The sequence below is a fragment of the Phaseolus vulgaris genome, chromosome 5, assembly GCF_000499845.2.
Source record: "Phaseolus vulgaris cultivar G19833 chromosome 5, P. vulgaris v2.0, whole genome shotgun sequence".
Lineage (NCBI taxonomy): Eukaryota > Viridiplantae > Streptophyta > Magnoliopsida > Fabales > Fabaceae > Phaseolus > Phaseolus vulgaris.
In genome coordinates this window covers 18,026,118-18,050,021 of record NC_023755.2, presented here as the reverse complement: position 1 = coordinate 18,050,021, position 23,904 = coordinate 18,026,118, and the positions used below count along the sequence as shown (strand labels likewise).

General features: G+C 38.4%; 1 protein-coding gene across 1 annotated transcript in view; it reads right to left on the bottom strand.

The window, feature by feature from the left end:
- Positions 1-617: 617 nt before the first annotated feature.
- LOC137835234 (probable leucine-rich repeat receptor-like serine/threonine-protein kinase At3g14840) overlaps positions 618-23,904 on the bottom strand; it is a 39,241-nt gene continuing 15,954 nt past the window's right edge. The window contains exons 3-24 of the mRNA XM_068643638.1: positions 21,497-21,568; positions 21,333-21,401; positions 20,985-21,056; positions 20,796-20,864; positions 20,485-20,556; positions 20,333-20,404; positions 20,143-20,214; positions 19,974-20,048; positions 19,803-19,877; positions 19,535-19,609; positions 18,692-18,757; positions 16,762-16,827; positions 16,654-16,686; positions 16,522-16,562; positions 3,778-4,172; positions 3,316-3,511; positions 3,096-3,236; positions 2,493-2,611; positions 2,201-2,411; positions 1,846-2,083; positions 1,385-1,535; positions 618-1,184 (exon numbers count right to left, since the gene is read on the bottom strand). Of these exons, the coding sequence (XP_068499739.1) occupies positions 831-1,184; positions 1,385-1,535; positions 1,846-2,083; positions 2,201-2,411; positions 2,493-2,611; positions 3,096-3,236; positions 3,316-3,511; positions 3,778-4,172; positions 16,522-16,562; positions 16,654-16,686; positions 16,762-16,827; positions 18,692-18,757; positions 19,535-19,609; positions 19,803-19,877; positions 19,974-20,048; positions 20,143-20,214; positions 20,333-20,404; positions 20,485-20,556; positions 20,796-20,864; positions 20,985-21,056; positions 21,333-21,401; positions 21,497-21,568 (2,734 nt within the window). The 3' untranslated portion in view covers positions 618-830. The remainder of the gene's footprint in view (positions 1,185-1,384; positions 1,536-1,845; positions 2,084-2,200; positions 2,412-2,492; positions 2,612-3,095; positions 3,237-3,315; positions 3,512-3,777; positions 4,173-16,521; positions 16,563-16,653; positions 16,687-16,761; positions 16,828-18,691; positions 18,758-19,534; positions 19,610-19,802; positions 19,878-19,973; positions 20,049-20,142; positions 20,215-20,332; positions 20,405-20,484; positions 20,557-20,795; positions 20,865-20,984; positions 21,057-21,332; positions 21,402-21,496; positions 21,569-23,904) is intronic.

Genomic DNA, 23,904 nt, shown 5'->3' with positions numbered 1-23,904 from the left:
GTGAAGCTGCACGCATGGCACGTGAATGGCTAGGGCACTCCCAGGACGGGTGACCCTAGAGATCAGGTGCACAAGGTGGCATCCAGGTGGTCATCCCGTTAGAGGTTGCACTCTAGTTAGGGAACCCCACGCGCTAGGTTGCCCTAAGAGTGGGTAACAGCGGTGCTGGGGCCCACCCCCTCAGAAAGTCTATTTTGGGTAGCGGAAACAGTGGAAACCCTAGGCTATATAAAGGGAAGTAACAAACTTAGTAAGGTACGTTATTCATTCTGCGCCGCTTAACACACACAGTTACACAAAGTTTTTACGCTTAACAATTTTGGTGTTTTTTAGCCCTAAGATTGACTTGAGCATCGGAGTGCAAACGGCCTTTAGGACGCCCTTTGTCTTTGTGATTTTAAGTGTTAGATCGAGAGAGGCACGAACGAAACCACAGAGAATCGGGTGTGGGAGCATCATGAAACGTACGAAGGCGATCGAGTCAACCGGCAGGAACAACTTTAATTATAAAATAAAAATTCATTAATTTTATATGCACAGTCAATTAATAGTTACGAAATTGAAAACACTACTTCAATAAAATCATAAAATTATTTTACAGGATGACTTCTTGACAATAAAAACAATAAACTCATGATCACATAACACAACTTCCTTAATATCAAGTTGGGTATTACAAGCACCGCTGACCGATTGGTCCTTCTTATTATTAAAACTCAGTATGTTGTAGCCACAGATTAACATTGTTTCAGGGTTAAAATAAAAACACACTAGATAACGGAATCACAACTGCAATAATGATGAGAAAATATTGTAATTTCTCTCAAGAGCTAATTTCTCTTGTCCAAATAAGATGAATCAAGGTGTGTTGGATAAAGATCTGATGCAGATGTAGATGAAGCAGTCCATGGCACTTCTATACTTAGCTCATGATAATATTGTCTCATTGCCTCCATCCTCTTCTCATCCAATACCTCACTTGTCTCTGTAACCACTTCCTCAACAACATTTCTTCCTTCTAGCATGCTTACTACTGCTGACATTGTTGGCCTAAGTGTTGTAGTCACCTGAGTGCATAACAGAGCCACTTTTATCATCACCAATGCTTCTTCTTTATTGAACTCTGAACCCAATCTTCTATCCACTAGCTCCATTAGATCACCCTTTTGTTTCAATAGATGTGCCTGCAAAACAAATAGTATAAAGACAATTCCTTCCAAATAAATTCAAAGTTCTACATATTTATATGTGACTAATGTACAAAATGTTACTCTTAAAGCCTAGTGGTAGAAATCAAATAACATTATCTGTGAATTAAACTTTACCAGCAGCTAGTTCATATTCTCATAAAAAGTTGGCATGATCAGATTTTGAGAGTACTTACCCAATCAAGAATTGAGAATGATTCTTCTTTTTGTCGGTGAATGATATTGTTCTTTCCATTTACAATTTCCAAGACAACAATTCCAAAGCTATAGACATCTGCTTTATCAGTTAAATAACCATGCATGGCATATTCTGGAGCCATATATCCACTATATAATAAAAATTGAAAAGTTTATTAGCTAGCTACACAACATAATAATTCTTTGTATTTCTTTCCATATAACAAAAAAAAACTACCCTCATCCCACTACTTAGAAGATATTACTTTAAATGTTGGATTGTATTAGAGACTATTTTTTTTAATCCACTTATCCAAACCAGATTATTGCAGTCCATAATTTAAAAAATAAATGAATTTGATTAAGTAATCATCAATAAATCCTTTTTACTTTTTGTTTCTTAATATATACATACAAAATATTTCTCTATGAAACTTGCACAAAAGAGATAGGAACTTACTATGTCCCTGCTATTCGGGTGCTAATATGAGTGTTTTCCTCTTCATCAAGCTTTGCCAAACCAAAGTCAGATATTTTTGGTTTGAGATCTTTATCAAGCAACACATTAGTGGCCTTGATGTCTCTATGAACAACCTTCAATCGTGATTCTTCATGAAGGTATGCCAAACCTCTAGCAATACCAACACAAATCTTGTACCTTGTCGGCCAATCCAATTTTATTTGGAATTCTTCAGAACCTTCATTTGTGAAAATGATATAAAATGGACAAAAAGTAACATATATAGTCATTCAAAAGTTAATATATCAAATAAATGATAATAATCAAAAGTTTATGATATAATAAGTAGATTTACCAAATAAAGCTCGAGCAAGGCTATTATTTTCCATATATTCATATATCAACAATAGTTGATCTCCTTCTACACAACATCCATAGAGTTTAACAAGATAAGGATGTTGCAAAGCAGAAATCATTCCTATCTCATTTAAGAACTCACGATTCCCTTGTCTTGATTTAGAAGAGAGTAGCTTCACTGCTATTAATGTTCCATCTGATAGACATCCCTACATTTCCAAGGAGTTATATGTTTTGAATGTCGTAAAATAATTTTAAAACATTATTATGCAAAATTATAGACAAAATACCTTGTACACAGGACCAAATCCTCCTTCTCCAATCTTATTCACCTCATCAAAGTTGTTTGTTGCTACTTTTATTTGTCTTAAAGTGAACAAACCTGTTCGTAGTTCTAAACCTTTTAGCTCTGTTAATTAAAGAAAAAGACATATCAGAGACCTCTTGTAGTACAAAAAATTCATGTTTAGTGCATACACTAAGCAGGGCATATATTTAAATTTTCTCAATATTATAATTTCATTTTCTTACAAAAAAAATCCACTCTAAGAAATTTTTCTGAGTCCACTCGAGTATATGTTGTTAACTTTTGTAAATATGGGTAATTTTGTTGTCTAATGATATAATTAAACCTAAAAAAACTATGAGAGTTGTTCATTATGATATAATGTCATCGTGACTTGTTTCTTTTATTTTATGTACTTTTGCACATTAATTTAGTGTAAAATTATCAATAAATAGTTGATAATGTCATAAAATTATTTAAATCTATCTAACAATTATTAACTTTATCTTACAAACAATTAATAATATATATAATGATGCTATTAACCATTACACGTGGTTAACTACAAGTATAAATATGGTTAACTTGGTAATTTCAGTACAATTACCTCTTTCTAAAGAACTTTTCTTTCTTAAGCAGCCTTTCCACCAAAGTATAGACAACACAAGGATGAGAACAACTGCTACTGCAACCACAATTCCAACCACAGATCCTACTGATATGCTCCTATTGGAGGGAGGTGGATTGTCTGCTTGATTATTATTCAAGATCTTAGATAATAATATTAAGATCAAACCACATGAAACTTACAAAGAATGACAACTTACCAGATAACACCGTTATAGCTGATATAAGAGGACCATATACTGATCTAGATGGGAGAACAGTTGTCCCTTTTCCAGTCCAAGAGAAGCGTATCTCCAAGGTATTATTACTCACAACAGCAGTAAAGTTTTTTGTGAATGGCTTACCAATACCTCCTGCTTCTTCTGCAATATTGAAGTCCTCCTTCACCAGTTTTCTCTGCAACGTTTAAATTAAAAAATCTGAATGCTTCATGATGATTACAGCTTAAATATTTCAAATCATTTTCAAAGATGATAGTAGGTGGCCATGGATTATATGAAGTTAAACTAGTAACATATAAAGTAGGAAATGTATATTGTTATGGTATTCTATTTATGAAAATAATTCAACATGTTCTTGATAGAACCTATATGGTTGACCACTTCCATTTTCTATATGAAAAGTCTCAATGACAATGGTTAAAAAAATTGTTAACCATATACCTGAATGTAGATGTTAAATACTCGTCTTCCTAAGCTGCTATATGTTTTACCATCAATGAACACAATTTCCGCAAAATGCAGAAATACTGTGTAGTTTCCATTTGCCAGACAAAATCCATAATAAGTCAATGAAATGGGAGAAGCTCGTGCAGTCCTGTACAGGGCAGCATCTTTTGTAGAAGGCAAAGAGTTGGTTGATGGTAAATATTTGCCTCCACCATCATTATTCGGTGAGTTACCATTATTCATAAAGTTACCAGTAGTGCTAACAACCCAATTTCTCATTCCCTTCAAAATAAATCTAGCCGCCCGTCCAGCATCTGAATCATCTTCGTATCTGGTTTCATTTATTGTTACCTCTTCTCCACCACAATTTATATAAAGACTGTATGACACTATAGCACAAACAAACAAAATTAGAGCAATTTACATATCAACAAGCAAGAAAACCACATGAGAAAAATATATTGCTTCAAAATTGTATTTTTATATTCTATTTTTGTCCAACTGTGCATTTTTTCATTCTTATTGAAAATGAATATCAAAGGAACTCGTGTTAACGTAAAACATGTTAAAGAAAAGTGATAATGTTTTATTGGTATTTTAGATTCCAAGAAACATATAAACGTATTACTAAAACATCATTAAATACAAAATAATTTTAGAAATAGAAAATAATTAATAAATAATTTTTTATTATTGATAGCTAAAACAGGATAACTAATTATATATTAATCTAAAAATTATTTATCAATTAAAAAATTACTTTAAATAATAATTTATAATTTATTTAGTTTTTAAAATAATATTAATTTAGTTAATATAATAATTAATTATTTTATTTTTTTAAATTATTTTTTATTTAATGTTTTTTTTGCAGTAAGAATGCTCCAAGGTTGGCACTAACTTCAAAAGTAGGCATGGGAAGAATTAGTCTGAAGTTATCAATTACATTTAGAAAACTTATATGAAAGAATTAAAAAATTACTCATAACTTCCATGCATGTGATAACTCAAATTTTGTTGGATACGGAGTACGGGTGGAGCGAGGCAAGAAGAAGAAACAACAACCCAAAGATATGGAGAGAAGATCAAAGCCTTCCTCAACTGGTTTCACAGTCAAGCCAAGGAAGTAAACCACAAAATTATAACCACACAACTTTTTTCTTTACCAATTTTCCGATTACAGCAAGACATGTTTAAGGTGTTCCAATGGTAAGGGTGAAGGAGGTGTTTATTTCACTTAGGTTGAATAGATGGGAGAGAAGATTTGAGTTTGTGAGGTTCTTTGAAGTTGGAAACGTGGACGGCTAGAGAAGGAGCTAGACCAAATTTACATTGGCAATTTGAAACTATATGTCTAGATATAGGAGAACATAGCTTGAGCAATATGGAGATTCAAGAAGGACTGGAAGGAATATGAGTAGGGTAATGCCAAGGGAGTGCACAACACACCGTATGGTTATTCTGAGGTGAAGAAGTTGAAAGGCAAGGAGATATGGGTGGAGAAGAATGGGAATAAATCGTATGCTGATGCAGTTAGAGGGTTCACACAAAATTATTGGAAGGGCTCAATTATTTCCTCTAAACATATTTGATGCCATGGATGAAGAGCAGTGTAGTTGGCCAATTCTTTGTGTTGAAATAAACTAAATAAAAGAGTTAAGTTGTTAACTCTAACTATCCAAAACTTAAAGCTAGATATTTCTGTTATCAGAATGTTTTAATTTATTATGTTTTTAACAGTTATAAATAGCATTGTTTGTATTGTATCAGTACAGCGTTTCTAATCAAGAGATTTCAATTTCAATTCCAATTATCAATTAATTCCCAACAAATTGGTATCAGAGCATAGGGAGGGAACTTGTGTGGTTTCCTAACAGTGAGGATAAGACTGCTACTGGAACTTTGAGCAGAGGAGGATCTGCTGTTTTGCAAGCCAAGAATTGGAGGTTGACTGCTGTAGGTGATAGCTGCCATGGCTGCATTTGGTGTGGTTCCAGGGAGTCTTCCGATGTTTGATGGGAAGGACTGTGAAGATGGAAGTCATTCTTGGTTTTCAAGAATTAGAAGAAGCTGTCAAGATTGGGTTTCAAGATTCAATCAAGCTTGAAACAGAGGAGCAGAAGAAAAAGTCTGAGAAGCACTAAAAAAAAAAATTGATTGCAAGGCACGGATGTTACTGCATCAGAGTGTGTTTCAGCTGCCATTTTCCAAAAAATCTCAAAAGCTGAATCTGCTAAGCATATTTGGGACGTACTAGAACAGACCTATGGAAATACTAGTAGGGTTAAGAAGGTGAGGCTGCAATCACTCAAAAGACAATTTGAATTGCTGTCCATGACTGATCATGTGATTACTTTGGTAAAATCCAAGCAATTGCAAATTCTATGCGAGGCTGTGATGAACAGTTGCCTGATTCAAAGGTGGTTGAGAAGATTCTTAGAACTTTGATTCCTGCTTTTGATCACATTTTCGTGGCAATTGAAGAATCCAATGATCTTGATGAAATGACAGTAGAAGAACTCCAAAATTCTCTTGAAGCACATGAGCAACGGTTACTTTCAAGAAAAGGTAAATAAATGGTAAAGAAAAGGTAGTAGAGCAAGTTTTCTAGGCTCTAACTGCTGGCAGAGGCAGAGGAAGAAGTGGTTGGAAAAAGAAAGGAAGAGGAAGAGGAAGAGGAGGTCAATCAAGTGAATGGCCTGTGTACCGTCCCGTATCAGGGCGTTGACTAAGTCAAGGTCAAAGTCAACAACAGGAAAGTCAAAGTCAGCTCGAGGTGTCGCCCAGATGTAGAGACGCCAAGAGGAAGAGTCGCCAAGGCAGGACCAGACGTCGCTAAGGCAAGGCGTCGCCTAAGCGAAGGCGTCGCCTAGCTGAAGGCGTCGCCTAGGTGAAGGCGTCGCCCTGGTGAAGGCGTCGCCAGATTAAACAGTGTAAAAGCAAGGCAATCACGGTGTGGTTCCCCGATACCCATGGGTAGGAAAGACCATGGAGGGAGCGACGTCGTGGGAAAGCCTCAGGTCCCGATATCGCGGGAAAGTAATAAAGAGAAAGAAAAGGTGGCTCCAAGGCCATAGTAATAGTACCAGTAAAGGGCAGCCCGACTCGCGAAGTACCCCTGTCGCCCCAGAGACGCCTTCGGGACAGATACGACCCAAGAGGAAGGTCACGCCCAGGATAACCGGGTGCAGGGTGTAAGAGGAAGGCAGATACGCTCTCAGAGTAAGTGGCTAGATACTTGGGGGCATGAGTTGGCACCCAAAAAGCCACCCCTAGCGCAGTAGCACTCCCAGCAGGAGGACCCACACGTAGAAACGTCCCCAGATGGGCAGAAACGCCCCCAGATGGGGTCAAGGCGTCGTGAGGCCTTCCACGTGTATGACAGCAATGCCGGAATAGAAACACCCTCTAGTCAGGTGCCAGGTAATTAAAGATATTCAATACAGTTTCCCTTTTTGGCATTCAGGTACTATTTTGGCTCCCAAGCGTTTCAACGTCTTAAATGCGCTACGTTTCATAATTAAGCGCTTTAATGAGCGCGTTACGTTTGAGTTTAAAAGCGCTTTAAGGCGCTTTAAATGCTGGGGGCAGTTTAAATAGCGCTGAGAATGTCGGAAAAAAGGGTTGGAACCTTTGGCAAATTTAGGAGAAACTCTCTGGTTGCTTGCCCGTGCTTGAGGATTACGTACGAGTGACTGGAGAATATTTTTGCCTGGAGGGGACAACACACACACACATATACACAGTTCTTTTTCCACCCTTCAGAGCGCTACACGCGGTGCTCAGATACGTGGGTGGACAGTTTTTGGTGTTCTTGCTGGCTGACTTGAGCGTCGGAGTGCAAACGGCCGCTAGGGCGCCTCTTTGTCCTCTTTTTTGCAGGAAAGTTGCAGGCATTCAGTATCAGAAGGAGACCTTAGCTGACGATTGAGACCACGCACGAAGACGTCCCGGTCAACCGGACGGAACATTTGGCGCCCACCGTGGGGCCGATATAAAACATCAGTCCCATCACAAGTTCGAGAAAATCTACCAGGTTACAGTAGTGCTGAAGGAGGTTGGAGTGACAATGGCTCCCCCAGAGTGCAAGGGAGCACAGCGATGTCGTCATCGTGCCTCCTTGCGAAAGCCCGATGGTCGTAAGAACACAACTCCCCTTTGTGTTCCCGTACGGCCCTAGTGGAGAGCAAACACGAACACTCATCAAGAAGTTCACTCGAGGCCCAAGGGTACAAGTCTTTGGGACGGACCCTGGAGGAAGCATCGTGAGAAGACATTCTTTAACAGGATCAAGATGGCTGGAAATGCAAGGGTTGAGTGAGGGGAGCGAAGGTTAAGACAGCCCTTCGACAGAGAAGAAAGGCTGCAAGAAGAAAGGGTGCAAGAAGAAAGAGCGCAAGTAGGTTATGAAGAGCGAGAAAACGATGAAGATAGTTCCAGAGCTCGAAGAGTTAAATAAAGCGGTTAGAGCGCCAAACGACGTGAATGGATGCACCGCACGATTGATACACGTGGCAGAAGATGAAAGGATGACGCTGGCACCACTGTTTTTAAAGCAGAAAATGTCCCGTCAACAGAATGTCCAGTGGTACGATGCGCCGTCGAGAATGAGCCAGGGGTGCAGCAGGAGTCAGAAAATGAAATGACTAGATACCCCACTGACCAGTTAAGCAGCGCCACGTGGATCAAGTCGAATGACAAAAGGTCCCATCAGCTGTACAAGAAGCGCCACGCGGAGGGCACAGGCAAAGCCTTAGGCTTTTCGCTGTTATCAGGCGTTGGCCAAGGCAAGAATTAAAGTCAATGTCGAAGTAAAGGTAATGCCCGAGGCATTGCCAAGAAAGACGTAAAGGGCGACGACAGACGAGAAGTCGCGGGCGTCGCCAACCCAAATACCGACTGGCGTTACCTCCCCGATATCCACAGGTAGGAAAGACTGAGGAGGGAGAAGAAATCAGAGAAAGGCAAAGTTAGGTGAAGGCGTCGCCTCCCCGATACCCACAGGTAGGAAAGACTGTGGAGGGAGACGAGACCGTCAAACACCAGCGAGTCACTGGCAGGATGTTCCCCGATACCTATGGGCAGGAAAGACCATGAAGGGAACAAAAACCCCACAGCACTCAGCGTTTTAGACACCCGGGGACGATACGGTGCTGCTTTGGCAGGCCTCTCCTTAGGCGTGGGCGCCGAGTGCTGAAAGATCAAAGAAAGAGCCTTTCGGTGTCTGAGTCGTCCCGTGGACGATACGGCGACACTTAGTGAGCCTCTCCATGGGCGTAAGGGTTGGCGAGCGACCTTACCTCATCATACCAAACCGCCCAACGAAGTGTGAGAAACGGGCGGGATACAGATAAAATAAGTAAAGCGTATAAAGGGAAAAGATGAGAACGAGATCGTATAGGCGGAGTCGTATGTGAAAAAGAAATAAGGACAACCATGCGAGTGTCCCGAATCAATAACAAGAGTGTGGATAGTTCAAAGAATTACAAGTTGTTGGCAGATGAAATTAAAAAGCGAAGGTAAAGAATGAAGAGTTAAGCTTGAAGAGGAAGGTGGCGGATGAGGGGCAGCAGTTCAATCGTTCAGATCCATGGGCACGACCTTCCCGTCGACTACGTGGTGTGTGGGGTCACAGTTTGAAAGGTTGACGCCGGGATTCTCGCAGGACGCCTGGGACAGGGCTTCTTGAAACCCCTCCTCGTAGGTGCCCGCCATCTCCTGGATAAGGGAATTTTTCTCCTTCTCCAGCTCCTCAATGGCGGCGTCTCCGGAGGTCACCTGTTTCTCCAGAGCCTCTTTCTCCACACGAAGCCGGCTAACCTCGACCTGCAGCTCGTCGTAGTCAACCCGGAGAAGGTCCATAGTGGCCTGCGTAGCCATTTCCTCCTCTATCCGTTCCACCTTGGCAGTTTGTTCACAGCAGCGGTCCTTCAGGTCCTTTTGGGTTTCCGCGTCTGCTTTGACCAATTCCTGAAGACCCGCTACCTGTACTTGGAGAGCAACTTCACGAGCGTAGAAGTCAGCCTGGAGCTCCAAGGCCTCTGCCAATTTCCTCTCAGCTTCTGCCCTGGACTCTTGTGCTTGTTTCAGAGAGGAACAATAAGCCTCGTTCTGGCGTCCCAGGGCCTTCATCTCCTCCTCCAGGTTGGTTGCTTTCGTTTCCAAGGCCTGGAGGGTTTGGGTTTGCAAGACAGCGTTTCTGGCCTGGGAGCGCCATTCAAGAGCCACCGCCAAGAAGGCTCCCAAATAGAAAGGCATACCTTCCCTCCTGTCGGTACCTTCTGGCATAGTCCCGCCACTGAAACCCCTCATCAGATGCATGATTGGAGGGGGGATGGCAATGAAGTCGGGGGCGGCAGCATCGGGAGCCGGGGAGGCAGTGGTTTCTGGCGGCAAAAGAGGCGGCGCAGATTCAGCACCTTCGCCCCTTTCCTCTTGGAGAACCATAGGAGGGAGTGAGGTTGCGCTTGGAGGGTTGTCCATAAAGGGGTTCCCTCCCTGCGGCGGCGTCTCTACCAAAAGAGGAACCCGCGCGGATTTTCTCCTCTTGAAGGGTGCCACGCCTTCTGATTCCTCATCATCTGACAGAATCTCCAAAACCCTTTTTCCTTTGTCAAGGGGGGTTAGAGCCGGTGATGAGGCCGCAGCTAGGGGCACAGCGGCGATAGGCGAAGGAGAGTTGGGAGTTGGAAGCACGTCAGAGCCAGGTGGAGACGTCGGAGATGGGCTAGAAGCACCCTCAGCAGTGACTGGCGGCGGCGGTGTCGGAGCCGGCGGGAGAATCGGATTGGCAGTAGGGCTGGAGGAGGCGCCTGCCTTGGCGGCACGAGCCTCCTTCAGTGCTTTCGCCAACATCATTCTTTTGGAAACGCCCATCATCGATCCTACACCAAGGCAGACCAAACAGCAAGGATTAGTACTAAAACAGCTATGCGAATTCACGATACGCGAAGAGACGTGAAATGCAAGTAACATGGTACAAGTGTAAAACAAGCATAATAGTATGGGGAAACAAACGATCGATAACAGGCTGTTCATAGTAAGAAAGATGAGGGGAGAGCCCCTTACCAAAATAGGTGGTCAGGGCGTGGGCATTGTACTCGCTAGCGACCAGCTTCAAGGTATCAAAGACGATCCCCAACCCCGCCAAGGCTTTGCTTACCTCCCTATCGGCGGGGGATAGCTCTTCCAGGGTTTTGGCCCTGAGCAATTTGGGGCGTTCCGTCCAGTAAAGGGGGAAGCCATCCAAAGCTGTGGGATCATGCTTGGCGCAGCACACCCTGAAGAACTTCCCTTTCCAGTTCTTGTAAGAATTCTGGAAGAGGGAGAGGAGGATCCTGCCAGCGATCCCGGAAAAGCTTACCCAGAAGCTTTTCCCCTGTTTTTTCACCTCAAAAAAATGCAGAAAGACATCTACGGAAGGAGGAATGCCCAGGTATCCACAAAGAATTTGAAAGCCCCTCACAAATGCCCAGCTGTTGGGATGAAGCTGGGCGGGGGCAGTGTTGATTTCAGTAAGAAGCTCCCGTTCGAAGGGAGTGAACGGGAGACGCACTCCCACGCGCTTGAACACGGTCTGGTACATAAAGAAGAAGGGTTTCCCCTTTCTAGGTCTGTCGTCCAAACAAACAGGTTCCCCAGGCCTGCCGGGACGGACGGATATGTGGGCGTCGTGTGTGCGGCAGAAGGCGTTAAAGCTGTACAAATGGGGATCCCCCCGGTGAGCTTCCAGGTCCTGGAAAGAAGTCAGGCTGGTGCATTCACTCAGGAGCTCATCGGAGGCCCAGGGGTAGAAGGCTTTGTAGTTGGACTTGGGGGTCGTAGGGGAAGAATCAGGCTCCGCGTTCGCGCGCGTCATGGTGAAAATAGATAGCTGGAGAAAGAAGAGAGGAAAAAGGGTTTAGCAAGTTTAGCCATGGCAAGAAGGGGAAAGAACCCCAGGAAGCGTCACCCACGCGAGAAAAAATCAGAGGAGGAAGAAGAAGCGGAGAAATGCAATAATACGTGAATAACAACAGTCCCAGGCAGTTCAATAAATCAATCTAATGCGACGAAGGGAAAAGGTCGTGAGTATCCGAGATCATACCTTTGCTATTAGAATGGAGGCAGCAGAAGGGCACAGGAAGGAGAGAATCGCAGTTGCAAAGAAAAAAAAGGTTTTCGAAGGCGATGAACAGTGCGGAGTTGCAGAGTGAATGAATGTAACAGTAGGGTGAGCGCGGGGTTTGGAGTAACTTAAACGTTACATTTCGCAACTCAAGAGGCGCTGACCTAGGGCCGTGGGATCGTGCCACGCGTCAGAGGATCAATTGCTCAAAGAGAAGCGCGAAGGTCTCTAAAGGAGGTCCGCGCGATGGGCCACGTGGCGCGCGATAAAGGGTAGCCCAAAAGGTGTAATCATCCCCATCGCAGGGAATGTCCCATCGGTCATTAAGAATACCCCTGTGGTTCAGATAATGTCGCGTCAGTAATTCGAAAATTTGCTGAGTCAGCAGAGAATGACACGTCATCAAGAAAGCACATGGATGGCAGGGGCAAGGCTTTAGTCTTTGCGCTGAACACAAGTCTTCGGCTTAAGACTGGGGGGCTTGTGTACCGTCCCGTATCAGGGCGTTGACTAAGTCAAGGTCAAAGTCAACAACAGGAAAGTCAAAGTCAGCTCGAGGTGTCGCCCAGATGTAGAGACGCCAAGAGGAAGAGTCGCCAAGGCAGGACGAGACGTCGCTAAGGCAAGGCGTCGCCTAAGCGAAGGCGTCGCCTAGCTGAAGGCGTCGCCTAGGTGAAGGCGTCGCCCTGGTGAAGGCGTCGCCAGATTAAACAGTGTAAAAGCAAGGCAATCACGGTGTGGTTCCCCGATACCCATGGGTAGGAAAGACCATGGAGGGAGCGACGTCGTGGGAAAGCCTCAGGTCCCGATATCGCGGGAAAGTAATAAAGAGAAAGAAAAGGTGGCTCCAAGGCCATAGTAATAGTACCAGTAAAGGGCAGCCCGACTCGCGAAGTACCCCTGCCGCCCCAGAGACGCCTTCGGGACAGATACGACCCAAGAGGAAGGTCACGCCCAGGATAACCGGGTGCAGGGTGTAAGAGGAAGGCAAATACGCTCTCAGAGTAAGTGGCTAGATACTTGGGGGCATGAGTTGGCACCCAAAAAGCCACCCCTAGCGCAGTAGCACTCCCAGCAGGAGGACCCACACGTAGAAACGTCCCCAGATGGGCAGAAACGCCCCCAGATGGGGTCAAGGTGTCGTGAGGCCCTCCACGTGTATGACAGCAATGCCGGAATAGAAACACCCTCTAGTCAGGTGCCAGGTAATTAAAGATATTCAATACAGTTTCCCTTTTTGGCATTCAGGTACTATTTTGGCTCCCAAGCGTTTCAACGTCTTAAATGCGCTACGTTTCATAATTAAGCGCTTTAATGAGCGCGTTACGTTTGAGTTTAAAAGCGCTTTAAGGCGCTTTAAATGCTGGGGGCAGTTTAAATAGCGCTGAGAATGTCGGAAAAAAGGGTTGGAACCTTTGGCAAATTTAGGAGAAACTCTCTGGTTGCTTGCCCGTGCTTGAGGATTACGTACGAGTGACTGGAGAATATTTTTGCCTGGAGGGGACAACACACACACATATACACAGTTCTTTTTCCACCCTTCAGAGCGCTACACGCGGTGCTCAGATACGTGGGTGGACAGTTTTTGGTGTTTCTTGCTGGCTGACTTGAGCGTCGGAGTGCAAACGGCCGCTAGGGCGTCTCTTTGTCCTCTTTTTTGCAGGAAAGTTGCAGGCATTCAGTATCAGAAGGAGACCTTAGCTGACGATTGAGACCACGCACGAAGACGTCCCGGTCAACCGGACGGAACAGCCTGCTTCAAGCAGTCAGAACCAGAGTCAAAATAGTGTGCAGAAGCAGAAATTGGCTGCTGGTAGAGGGAGTCAAGATCATGGATCCAAGAAATTCCAAGATAAAAGAAAAATGCAGTGTTATAGTTGTGGAAAGTATGGTCATTTTGCAGCTAAATGTTGAGGAGTTGAAAACTGTAACAACACTGGAAAATTTTTCAAGAAAGATGAAGCACATCTAGCTCAAGAAGATGAAGATTCTGATTTAGATCAAGTGTTATTAATGGCCACTACAAATCAGGATGAAGATGCTTCAAGTTGGTACTTAGACACAGGCTGTTCCAATCATATGACTGGCAACATGGAGTGGATTATTGATTTTGATTCTAATGTCAAAAGCAGTGTGAGATTTGCATATAATAGTATGATCTCTGCTCAAGGAATTGGCAAGGTCAGATTCACTTGTAAAGATGGAAGAGTTGGTTGTATGAATGATGTCCTATATGTGCCATCAATGAAGAATAATCTTCTCAGCTTAGCCAGCTATTGGAAAAGAGATTCAAAATGTCAATGAAGCAAAATTCTATCAAGATCTATGAGTTGGTGCCTTAGGTGGAGACGAGAGAGGTTTGAATGGAAATCACTATTGGAGGCTGATTTATACTCATACATATATAGGGTCTCTTTATACAGGGAGGTGGTGGATGTCCTGGAGTGGGGGAGGGAGGAGTCCGGGACATTATCAGTGAAGTATGCGTATGATTTACTTGCTAATAACACTAGTGGGCAGAACAATGAATTATTCACTTGTCTGTGAAAGGTTAAAGCTCTACCCAATGAGTTGACTACAACTTGGAGGGTTCTATTGGATAGAAGTCTTACAAGATTGTGTCTAAGTAGGAGAGGAGTTATGGTTTATACTACATTATATGGTATGTGCCAAGCTGAAGTTAAGTCAAGCCAGCATTTGTTCCTAGAGTATAAACACGCTCAAAGAGTATGTCTTTGTGTTATAGATGGATAGAAATCCTATGTCTCCAGCATAACGATCTGAAGCGTCATTTTGAGAGTTTTCATCTATTTCAGGTCAACAATAAACAAAACTTCGTTTGGACAGGTCTCTAGGCTACACTAGTATGGAGTATTTGGGAACAAAGTAACAATGTGATATTCAAGCAAGGTATAGTTGATGTTGAAGAGATCTTTCAAAAGTCACAACTCAAATCTTAGTTGTAGCTAAAACACAAGATAACCTATTATAATCACTCCTTTCTGGATTGGATTTTGAATCCCCTCCCTTGCATTATTAGAAGCTTCAGGTAGCGACAGGAGAGGGGAGCCTTTTTAGTACCACTGTTTTTTTGGGGGTATTATTCCTCAATCTGTTGTGTACCCTTAGCTGGGATTGTGCATTATTATGCAGGTTCAGGGAGCAGCAATTTTGTTGTAGCAAGCAGAGTTGAATTCATGGTGAGGGCCTTGCAGAATTCTGGTCTTGTACTGATTTTTTGTCATCCAGAATAGTTTGCATCCTGAGCAGGGAAGCAATAAGGTCTACAGGGTGAAAATATGCTTGTGTGGAACCTTGTCGAAGCTGCTATCTTGGGCAGAAAGTGTGTCTCTTCTCTTTTGCTGTTGAGAGAGAAGAAGGGGCTAGGGAGGAGGCACCTATATAGTGAGTACAATCCTTAAGTTAGGTGCTAGTTGGTATTCTAAGTTGGCAGTTCTAATGGAAGCTCTGAGAGGATCAGTTGTAGAAGCTTCCGTAGCAGATAGGCTTTATCCTTAAGGCCTTGTTTGGTCCTGTTGTAAGCAGTGACAGTAGATTTTGGCCTTTTTTGGTTAGATGCAGAACCAATGTATTAGGATGCTATTTGTGGTGCTAAATTTGGATCCGTAAGGAAGTAGCAGGGTAGGTGGAAGGCGTGCATGTGCTGGTTCCCAACTTATCTAGGAAACTCAGATCGGTCTAAGTTTGGTTACGCCCCTGGTCATGCGAAGAAGCCTTAATCTGCTGGCAAAGGGGAATATGTGCAGGTTCAATGCAAATTCTGCAGCATCTAAAGGAGGTATGCAGACTCAATTCAGAATTCTGCAGCTACTATGTAGATTTTTCGGCTAATCAAATGGGATTAAAGTTAAGCACTTGGAGCAGCCATGCTTTGTTGGTCAAAAGGAATTATGTAGGTTCAGTGCAGAAACTGGTAGCTTCTAAGGGAGTTATGCAAGTTCACTTTGACGGTTATGTAAGCCAAGGAAAGGGGATCAAGGTTGATGCAAGTGCAAGGCTACTCTGGCCAGAGCCTATGCAGAATTTTTAAGCTGCAGATTTATTATGTTGTTTTTGCTGGTGCCATTTCTGCAGCCAATTTTGCAGCATTCATATGGGTTTGCAGCTGATGTAAATGCTGTAGATGGTTAGATTTAGTATGTTTTATATGGTAGAAATGTTTAAAAAATTTAATTCTATAGAAGTGAGTACCTTTTGTCATCTTGTTATCTATCTTGTTACATATATACAAGTTGGGATACCTTTAAATATCCTTTTATTTATTCATTATATTATTTGCGGATTAAAAAAAACTCTAATTTTGTTCTCAAATTTATTGTCTTATTGTTTCTTTCAAGTATTTCTTCTTTTCCTTATTTCTTATAATTAGTATAGGTTTATATTTTCTATAGTAAATAGGAGTTTTCATTTAAATTATACTAACACTGTATTTTCAGTAGAAATCCCTTTTCAGTGAACTCCTTATTTTCAGAACTTCAATTTAAGCACTTGGAACGTGATTTTTAGAGTTCTACATAATTAATAGACGATCAAGCTAAAAAAAAAGACTATTATTATAAAATTTATTTGTAAAGTAGAAAGTAAAAAATTGTCCACAAAGAAAAACTTACTTTTTGAACAGGTATGATCTCCCAAACATGCATCTGCTCCTCTAAGAAATGATGAAAGGGAAATAACGCATTAACATATTCCTCACATAAGGGAAATGGAAAACTATAATGCAAAACAAAATTCTAACTTACGAGCCATTCGTGATGGAGTTACCAAACAAGTTCCTGTACATAGAGAGAAGATTGTGGCTCAGCTCCTTATATTTGCAAACAAAAATGCACAACTGCAGCTATTCTTACGTATTTTCCTGACTACAAGTCGCACTCCCATGACTTGTGATGCTTAAATTGTTATACGAAATATCTCTGCACAAAAGTTATTATTCAGACTCTATAATAATATACCACAAGAAACATCAAGGGACATAAAAAAATGCCTCAGAACATTACCACCAATAATTAGAATGCACAACCAAACTCCCAGACAATTAAAATTCCTAAATGATTCCTCTATGTGAACCTTGAGATTGTATATGATATAGAAGTAAAAGTTAAACAACACACACCAGCTCAAAGAACATATGCAGTTTGGTTAAGATGAAAGAGACATTGGGGAATTTTTATGTCACGCAAAATAGAATGATTGTGGATCTAGCACTAAATTTCAGAGAAAGTAGCTAAGGATTAAAGTGTAGTTTCATTTTGAAAAAACGAAAAAGATAGATACGTAATTAATTATTATTAAGGATCATTTATATGCTTTTGGAGATCAAGAATCAGCACAGAGTTAGATAGCAAGTACTAATTTATTTTAGTAGACAAAGAGAGTATACTACATACAGAATATTGAACTACAGGAAAAATAAGAAATATTAAAATGACAGTAAGTTTTCAGTGTCGACAGCAACTAAAAAGTTTAAATCATAGCTTTATAAGCAGAGCAATGATGTTGTTGGACAGGAAGTAAAAAGTTCTTATAAGGAGATAAAACTCTAATAAACATCTTAATTTAAAATAGACTAAATTTTAGTTACTTTTATTTTAATCTCCCACATCAAAATTTCTTTTTTTTCTAAATGTTAAAAAGTCTTTAGGTTTTCATCATTAGAGAGATTTGGAGGTATAAGAATAAACATATTTTTAAAAGTGGAGTGATGGATCATTTTAAAATATTTTTTTGGCTCAATTAAAAGTTTGTTCTTATATTACTTCTAATTTTGTTCTTACGTTTCTGATCGGTATCTTGATTTGCTGTCTTATTTATTAAAAGTCTATGATAATTTTTAGTTTGTGTAGGTAGGTTTGTTGATATTGTTTTTTTAGGTGCCTTCGTTGGTAGGTTTTATAACAAGATTATTGGGTCTCTTTTGAGTAGAGTAGTTGATATGTATATAAGTTGGATCACCCATTAAGTGATTCTTATTTTTTTTTATTTTTTTTCCTGATAAAAAAAAGTTAGTCTCCCAAATCCAAAAGTGATTTTATAGTCTCTAAAAATTAAAATTGATTTTTATTCCTCAAAATTGATAAAGTGAATTAAAATCTATAATTTAAAATTAAATTTAAATTTTTTGTTTAATTAAACTCATTTAAGAAAATAAATTAAGGGATGAAAAATATAAAAAAAAATCATAACATTTATCTCACCCTTTTTTAATATATTTAAGTGGTTATGTTTTCTGACAATTTTCTCAGATATAACGTATAAAATAATTCTTTTGATAAATTTGGTCATGGTTTTAGCAAAACAAAAGAAAACATCATGTGTATACATTTTGTTGCAAGCATTATACCTTAATTCCAAAATAAAAACTTAAGTCAAAACTCTGTTCACACTAATGTAACAAAAGAACAAGAAAATAAGTAGAAGATAATTAAGAAATACTATATATCATTATGGTTGTAATAAAATTTGAAAACTAAAAAAAAGTAATTTGAAAACGACAAATTTTACTTTTCTAAACTAAGTCTTTTATCCATATTAGAGTATTAATCTTATGTTAGGCCAACAACATACTCATTAGACAAAAGCATAAAATATATAACCAAATTAAATAGCATCTCTTAAATAAAAATATGGAAATGGATGGAATAAAAAGGATAATAAGAGTATCCAAAGGTAACCAGAAAAATGAACAAATAATATGTTTTTAGTTTTTTACGCCTCATAAACGATGAGTATATTACAAAATTAGGGAATCGTACAAGTGGCATTTGAAAGAAAACTCACATTGACTTGGCATACTCTATCAACGAAGAAGGTACTGGTCCATTTAGAAGATTTCCGGTTAAATATCTACAATAGAACAATATTGGGAGATTAATATATAAAAACTTTGAAGACCCAACAATGGAAAGTAAGTTGGTCTTGTCTCAATTCCTTTTGATGAAAAGTCACACGATTCTTTTGACAAAAATTAATGTTGCATTAGACAGGCAGAATATGAATGACCCAAAATTATTCTTTTTATTGGTTCTATTCATTAATTTTATTTATTCATATAACTCAACTTTTGAAATAGAATACAAGGAAAAATGTTTTGCGAACATGAATTATATGAGCAAAACATATAATTGGTAGAAATAACAACTCCTCTATATTTTGCATTTCTATATATAAATTCCAAAATGTTTCCAATACAACTCTAAAAAATAATTAGTTGCTATATTGACTAAATTAGAGACCATTTTAGAGACTAAAAACTTTTTTGGTTTCTAAATTAGTTTATATTATTGATAGATAGTTTTTAAATTGGTATTTAATTAGCTACCAAAGTTTTTGCTACCAAATTTAGAATTTAAATAATTGGTAGTTAAAATATTGGTAGCTAATTAGATACCAATTTAGAAACTATTTATCAATAATAAAAATTAATTTAGAAACCAATATTTTTCTATTCTCTAAAATGATTTTTAATTTAGTCACTATAACAACTAATTATTTCTTGTCTCTAAAACTAGTCTTTATAGTGAGTACTTTATGTTTACCTTACTTTATCCCAAAAGTAGAAAATAGTGCTCAGAATAAATAGATTAATTAAGAATGATAAGAAAAATGTGAAAAATTCCATACATATAGTTCACTTTACGTAGTAGGGCAGCATAGGTAACCGGAATTTGTCCAGTCAACTTGTTAAAGCTGAGGTCTCTGAACAAAAAAAACATATTGAACTTGAGTTAGTAGTAGTGAATTTCCTACAGCTAAAATAGGTTTAGAGTTTTATCATCAAAGCATTAAGTATGCAATGCAATAAAATTTAAGGTTACAAAGTAATCTAAATAATGTAAAATAAAATTTGATCACTAGTTATAAACAAAATGGAAAGTATGCAGTTAATTACAAGTTGTCATCTAAACTTGTCAGATCCCCAAGATCTTTAGGTAAATCTCCAATGATGTTACAATTTCTCAGAATCCTGAAAAACATCAACATAGATAACATTAGTTATTAGTACCTCTTGCTTGACTGTCTGATTTTCTAATGGAAAAAAAAGTCAAAGCAATAAACTCACAATTTGTTTAAGTTCTTCATTTTACTAAGTACAGGAAAAGGTGAAGGTTCAGATCCTCTTAGATCACTAATTCTCCTGCATATATCCCATTAGAATCATGGCAAAGTAAACACAAATTAATGAAAGTTGACTTTAAAACCCTGCTCATAAAATGTCATATCATACATACAAGTCAGTTAAGTTTTCCAGATTTGAAATTCCAGAAGGAATTGGTCCACTGAATCCATTCCCTTCAATATGCCTGTTAAATTATAAGTAATCATTGGCCACTTCAAGAATAGGACAACCTAATTCAAATAATGGAAAACCAAATAAAGTAACCCAATAAAGTGAAATCAGATAAAAAGTAGAGTTCATACAGTATCGTTAGATTTGTCAAATTTTGAAAAAAATCAGGTATCTTCCCAGAAAATTGATTGTCCCTTATTCGACTGCACAATGAAACATAGTTCAAAAACATTATTGTTTAAATTAGTCATCACTCCATGGTATAAAAAAATATGAAACTTACAAATCAGTCAATTGCGAGAGTTTGGCCAATGTATCTGGTAGTTCTCCAGTAAAATTATTGGAGGAAAGTAGCCTGCGTATAATTGATGACAACAAACAAATTAGAACAAATGAAGAATCTAAGCCCTGCAAATTATACAAAATGAGGATTGTCCAAAACCTTATAAGTACTGTTCAGGCAATATTTTTAGATAATATGACTAAACACCCACTCTCAAAATTGAAATTAAGGCAAAGGAGACACAATTAAGGGGATGAGAAGTGAGAACAAGTTGTAGTAGAAATAATATCTACAAAGAATAAAGTGCTTACAATCTTTTAATTTGGGTTAAACTACCAAGATGAGAAAGATTTCCAGACAATTGATTGGCTTCCAAGTTCCTGTTCATTTCATGCTAAAGTTAAGTTACATTACAGGACACTTTAAATTCAACATAATTGCATTATGGATGCCTCAATCACTTTTGTCTTTTTTTCTGAGTTCTGGAAAGTGAAACTCACAAATTTAGAAGAGTGGATATATTTGTTATCCCTGTTGGTATTGAACCCGTCAATCGATTTCCAAGGAGGGCACTGTACCATTAAGAAAAGAGTCATTAACTTGTTGTTAGTAACCAAAGGTGTTCTTGAGAAAATTCAAACTATATACAGATAATGCATTAAACGGAAGATTAACTATTAAGACATCGAGTTTACTGATAACAATTATGAAGTATTTCTTACAAATGTTATCAGTCAAAAACTCTAATTTTGACTCAACATTAATATTAGAAATACATGGTAATCTGGATAGTATTACCTAAATTGATGATTCAGAACTCAAAATGAAAAATGACTGGAAAATCTTACATGGTATCAAGTTTCGTGGAGCCCCATTCTGTAGGAATTGTGCCGTTCAGGTAGTTGCGAGAAAGGTCACTGCACCAAAGAATGTGTCTTGATAAGAAAAAAATAAGAAATATATATATTCATCATTTGTGATTCAATGTGAGTAAAGTTTGAAAATTACATACATTTCTCGAAGGTAAGGCAGCTTATATAGATCCGGGGGGAGAGTACCCTGAAGATTTTGTTCTTTCAAAGTTCTGCATGTTTATTTTACCACATAATGGTTAATATATATATATATATATATATATATATATATATATTTGTATATTAAGCAATATATCTCAATTATAAAAAAGACTATTTTAGTTCATATGTTTTATTATTATCTCAACTTTTGATTACAGTTGGTTTTAATTTGATCTCAAGATAAACAAAATTAAAAACAGTAGTCAATATTTATGTTAGTAATAGTGACAAAATATTTAAGTTAAATTTTAAAGTTGGTAATTAAATATCAATTTAGAAATTAATAAATTTTTATTAAAAATAAAATTTTTAAATACTAATAATATTTTAGTCTATAAAATATATCTAATTTAATTAATATAGTAATTTATTATAATTTTTTTTTAAAATTAATTTTATTTAATGATTTTTTTAGTAATGTATAAATTTTAATTAAATAAATATTTCTTATGAAAATTTAAAAGAAAAGTTGTAACAAATTGGGTAGGTTAAATTCTGTAACTATTTTTTTCTCCTTGCACCCCTGCAACTCTAGATTATTTGTCTACGCCCAACCAATTACTCTTACTTTTATTATCAAAGGCTTTGCATACATAACTGTTGATTTTCCCTAATTTGTTTGCTCCTTGTCCTATTTAGAAACCCCAAATTTGCTTGAAATTATTTGCTGGTCACGAAGGTTCTTTCTTTCTATTCCAAGACAACTTCTTCCTCCCTGTCAATGACTTCTTCTTCTCATACTAAAAACACATTTACTATTATGTTTTTCAGTAAAAAATATTAAAAATTAAAATATAACTTTAAGTTACTTCTACTTTCTCACGTTGCCTTTTACTCTCCCAGCACGCCGCGCAAGCTCCCACCTCCTTCGAAGCTTTCTCTTTTCTCTCAAACCCTTCTTCTCTCAAAGCTCTCCTTTTCACAAAGCTCTCATCCCTTCTAAACATCTCCTTCTCCATCATTTATCACTGCTCTCATCATTCCCAGGTTAGCAATTTCACTAGTTTTCATTTTTAAGTGTAATCTAGCGGAAGTATTTGAAAAGGCATAGTGTAATCCAGTAGTTTTTTGGCGCAAATAGGTACCGAATTAAGCAATCTAGTTGGTTTTTAGTTAGGTTCCGGATTACGTAATCCGATAGGGTTTAGGGTTTCAAGAAGTTCTGGATTACGTAATCAGGTAAGGTTTAGGGTTACAATAAGTTTCAGATTACGTAATCCAGTAGGTTTGTCCAATTAGGTTATGGATTATGTAATCTGGAAGTTGCAATTTTTGTGTTCTGGATTATGTAATCCGTAGAGTTGATTTTTGTGTTTGAGGTTCCAACCCACTTCGGTAAAAAAAAATTTAAAATTTTATATTATGTACACAACTTGATGAATATATTATTCATTATTTGTAAATAATTGAAATTCACTTCTTAAAATTATAATACAATAAACATGAATGAAATGAAATTTTATTCACCTCATCTGTTGTAAGTTGTCATATTTGAAGTTCTAAAGTTATTTCTGGATTGCGTAATCTGTAAGTGAAATTTTAACTACAAAATGAATTCTGGATTATGTAATCCATAAGCATATTTGAAGTTCTAAAATTACTTCCGGATTGTGTAATCCATGGTTCATTTAGTATCGAATTACACAATTCAAAATTGAGTTTGGTATGTTCCAGATCCAGTATACATAAGGATTATCTAATCCAGAACACTTAATTTTCTGCATAAGGCACCGGATTGTGTGACCCGTTGATTTTGCGGATCGACTAATCCATAAATGAGTATTTAAGGCAAAAAAAACTTACCAGAGAATGATGAGCCAACCAACTGTGACACTTCTGGCACCAGTATGACCGTTACCACCGCTACTACCGCAACTACCACCACAACGCACCACCTCAAGAAGCACTACACCACCACCACCACACCAAGCACCTTGTTTTTCACTTACGGACAAAAAGTAAAACAAAACTTTCATTTTTATCTTTTTTACTTAAGGACAAATTTAGTATTTTAAAAGTTTATGGAGGTGCCGAAAGAAGTCATGGAGGTGCAAGAAGAAGTTGTCCTACTCCAATTGGTTTGGGCCCATCCATACATTTGGGTTTGAATGTTTGCTAATTCATTATGGCAATTACTTTTTGCACCCATGATTTCTTCTTGCACCTTTGTGTGGGTGTTGGAAATGTCTAAAATGTTTATGCTTAGATTGTGAAATTCAGAAACATGTTTTGAAATACACAATGTAGAATGTAATTTTGGATTTGAAAATAGATTTAAGATTGCATAATATATAAATACATTCTGGATTACATAATCCATAATATATTTTTGGATTTCTAGAAT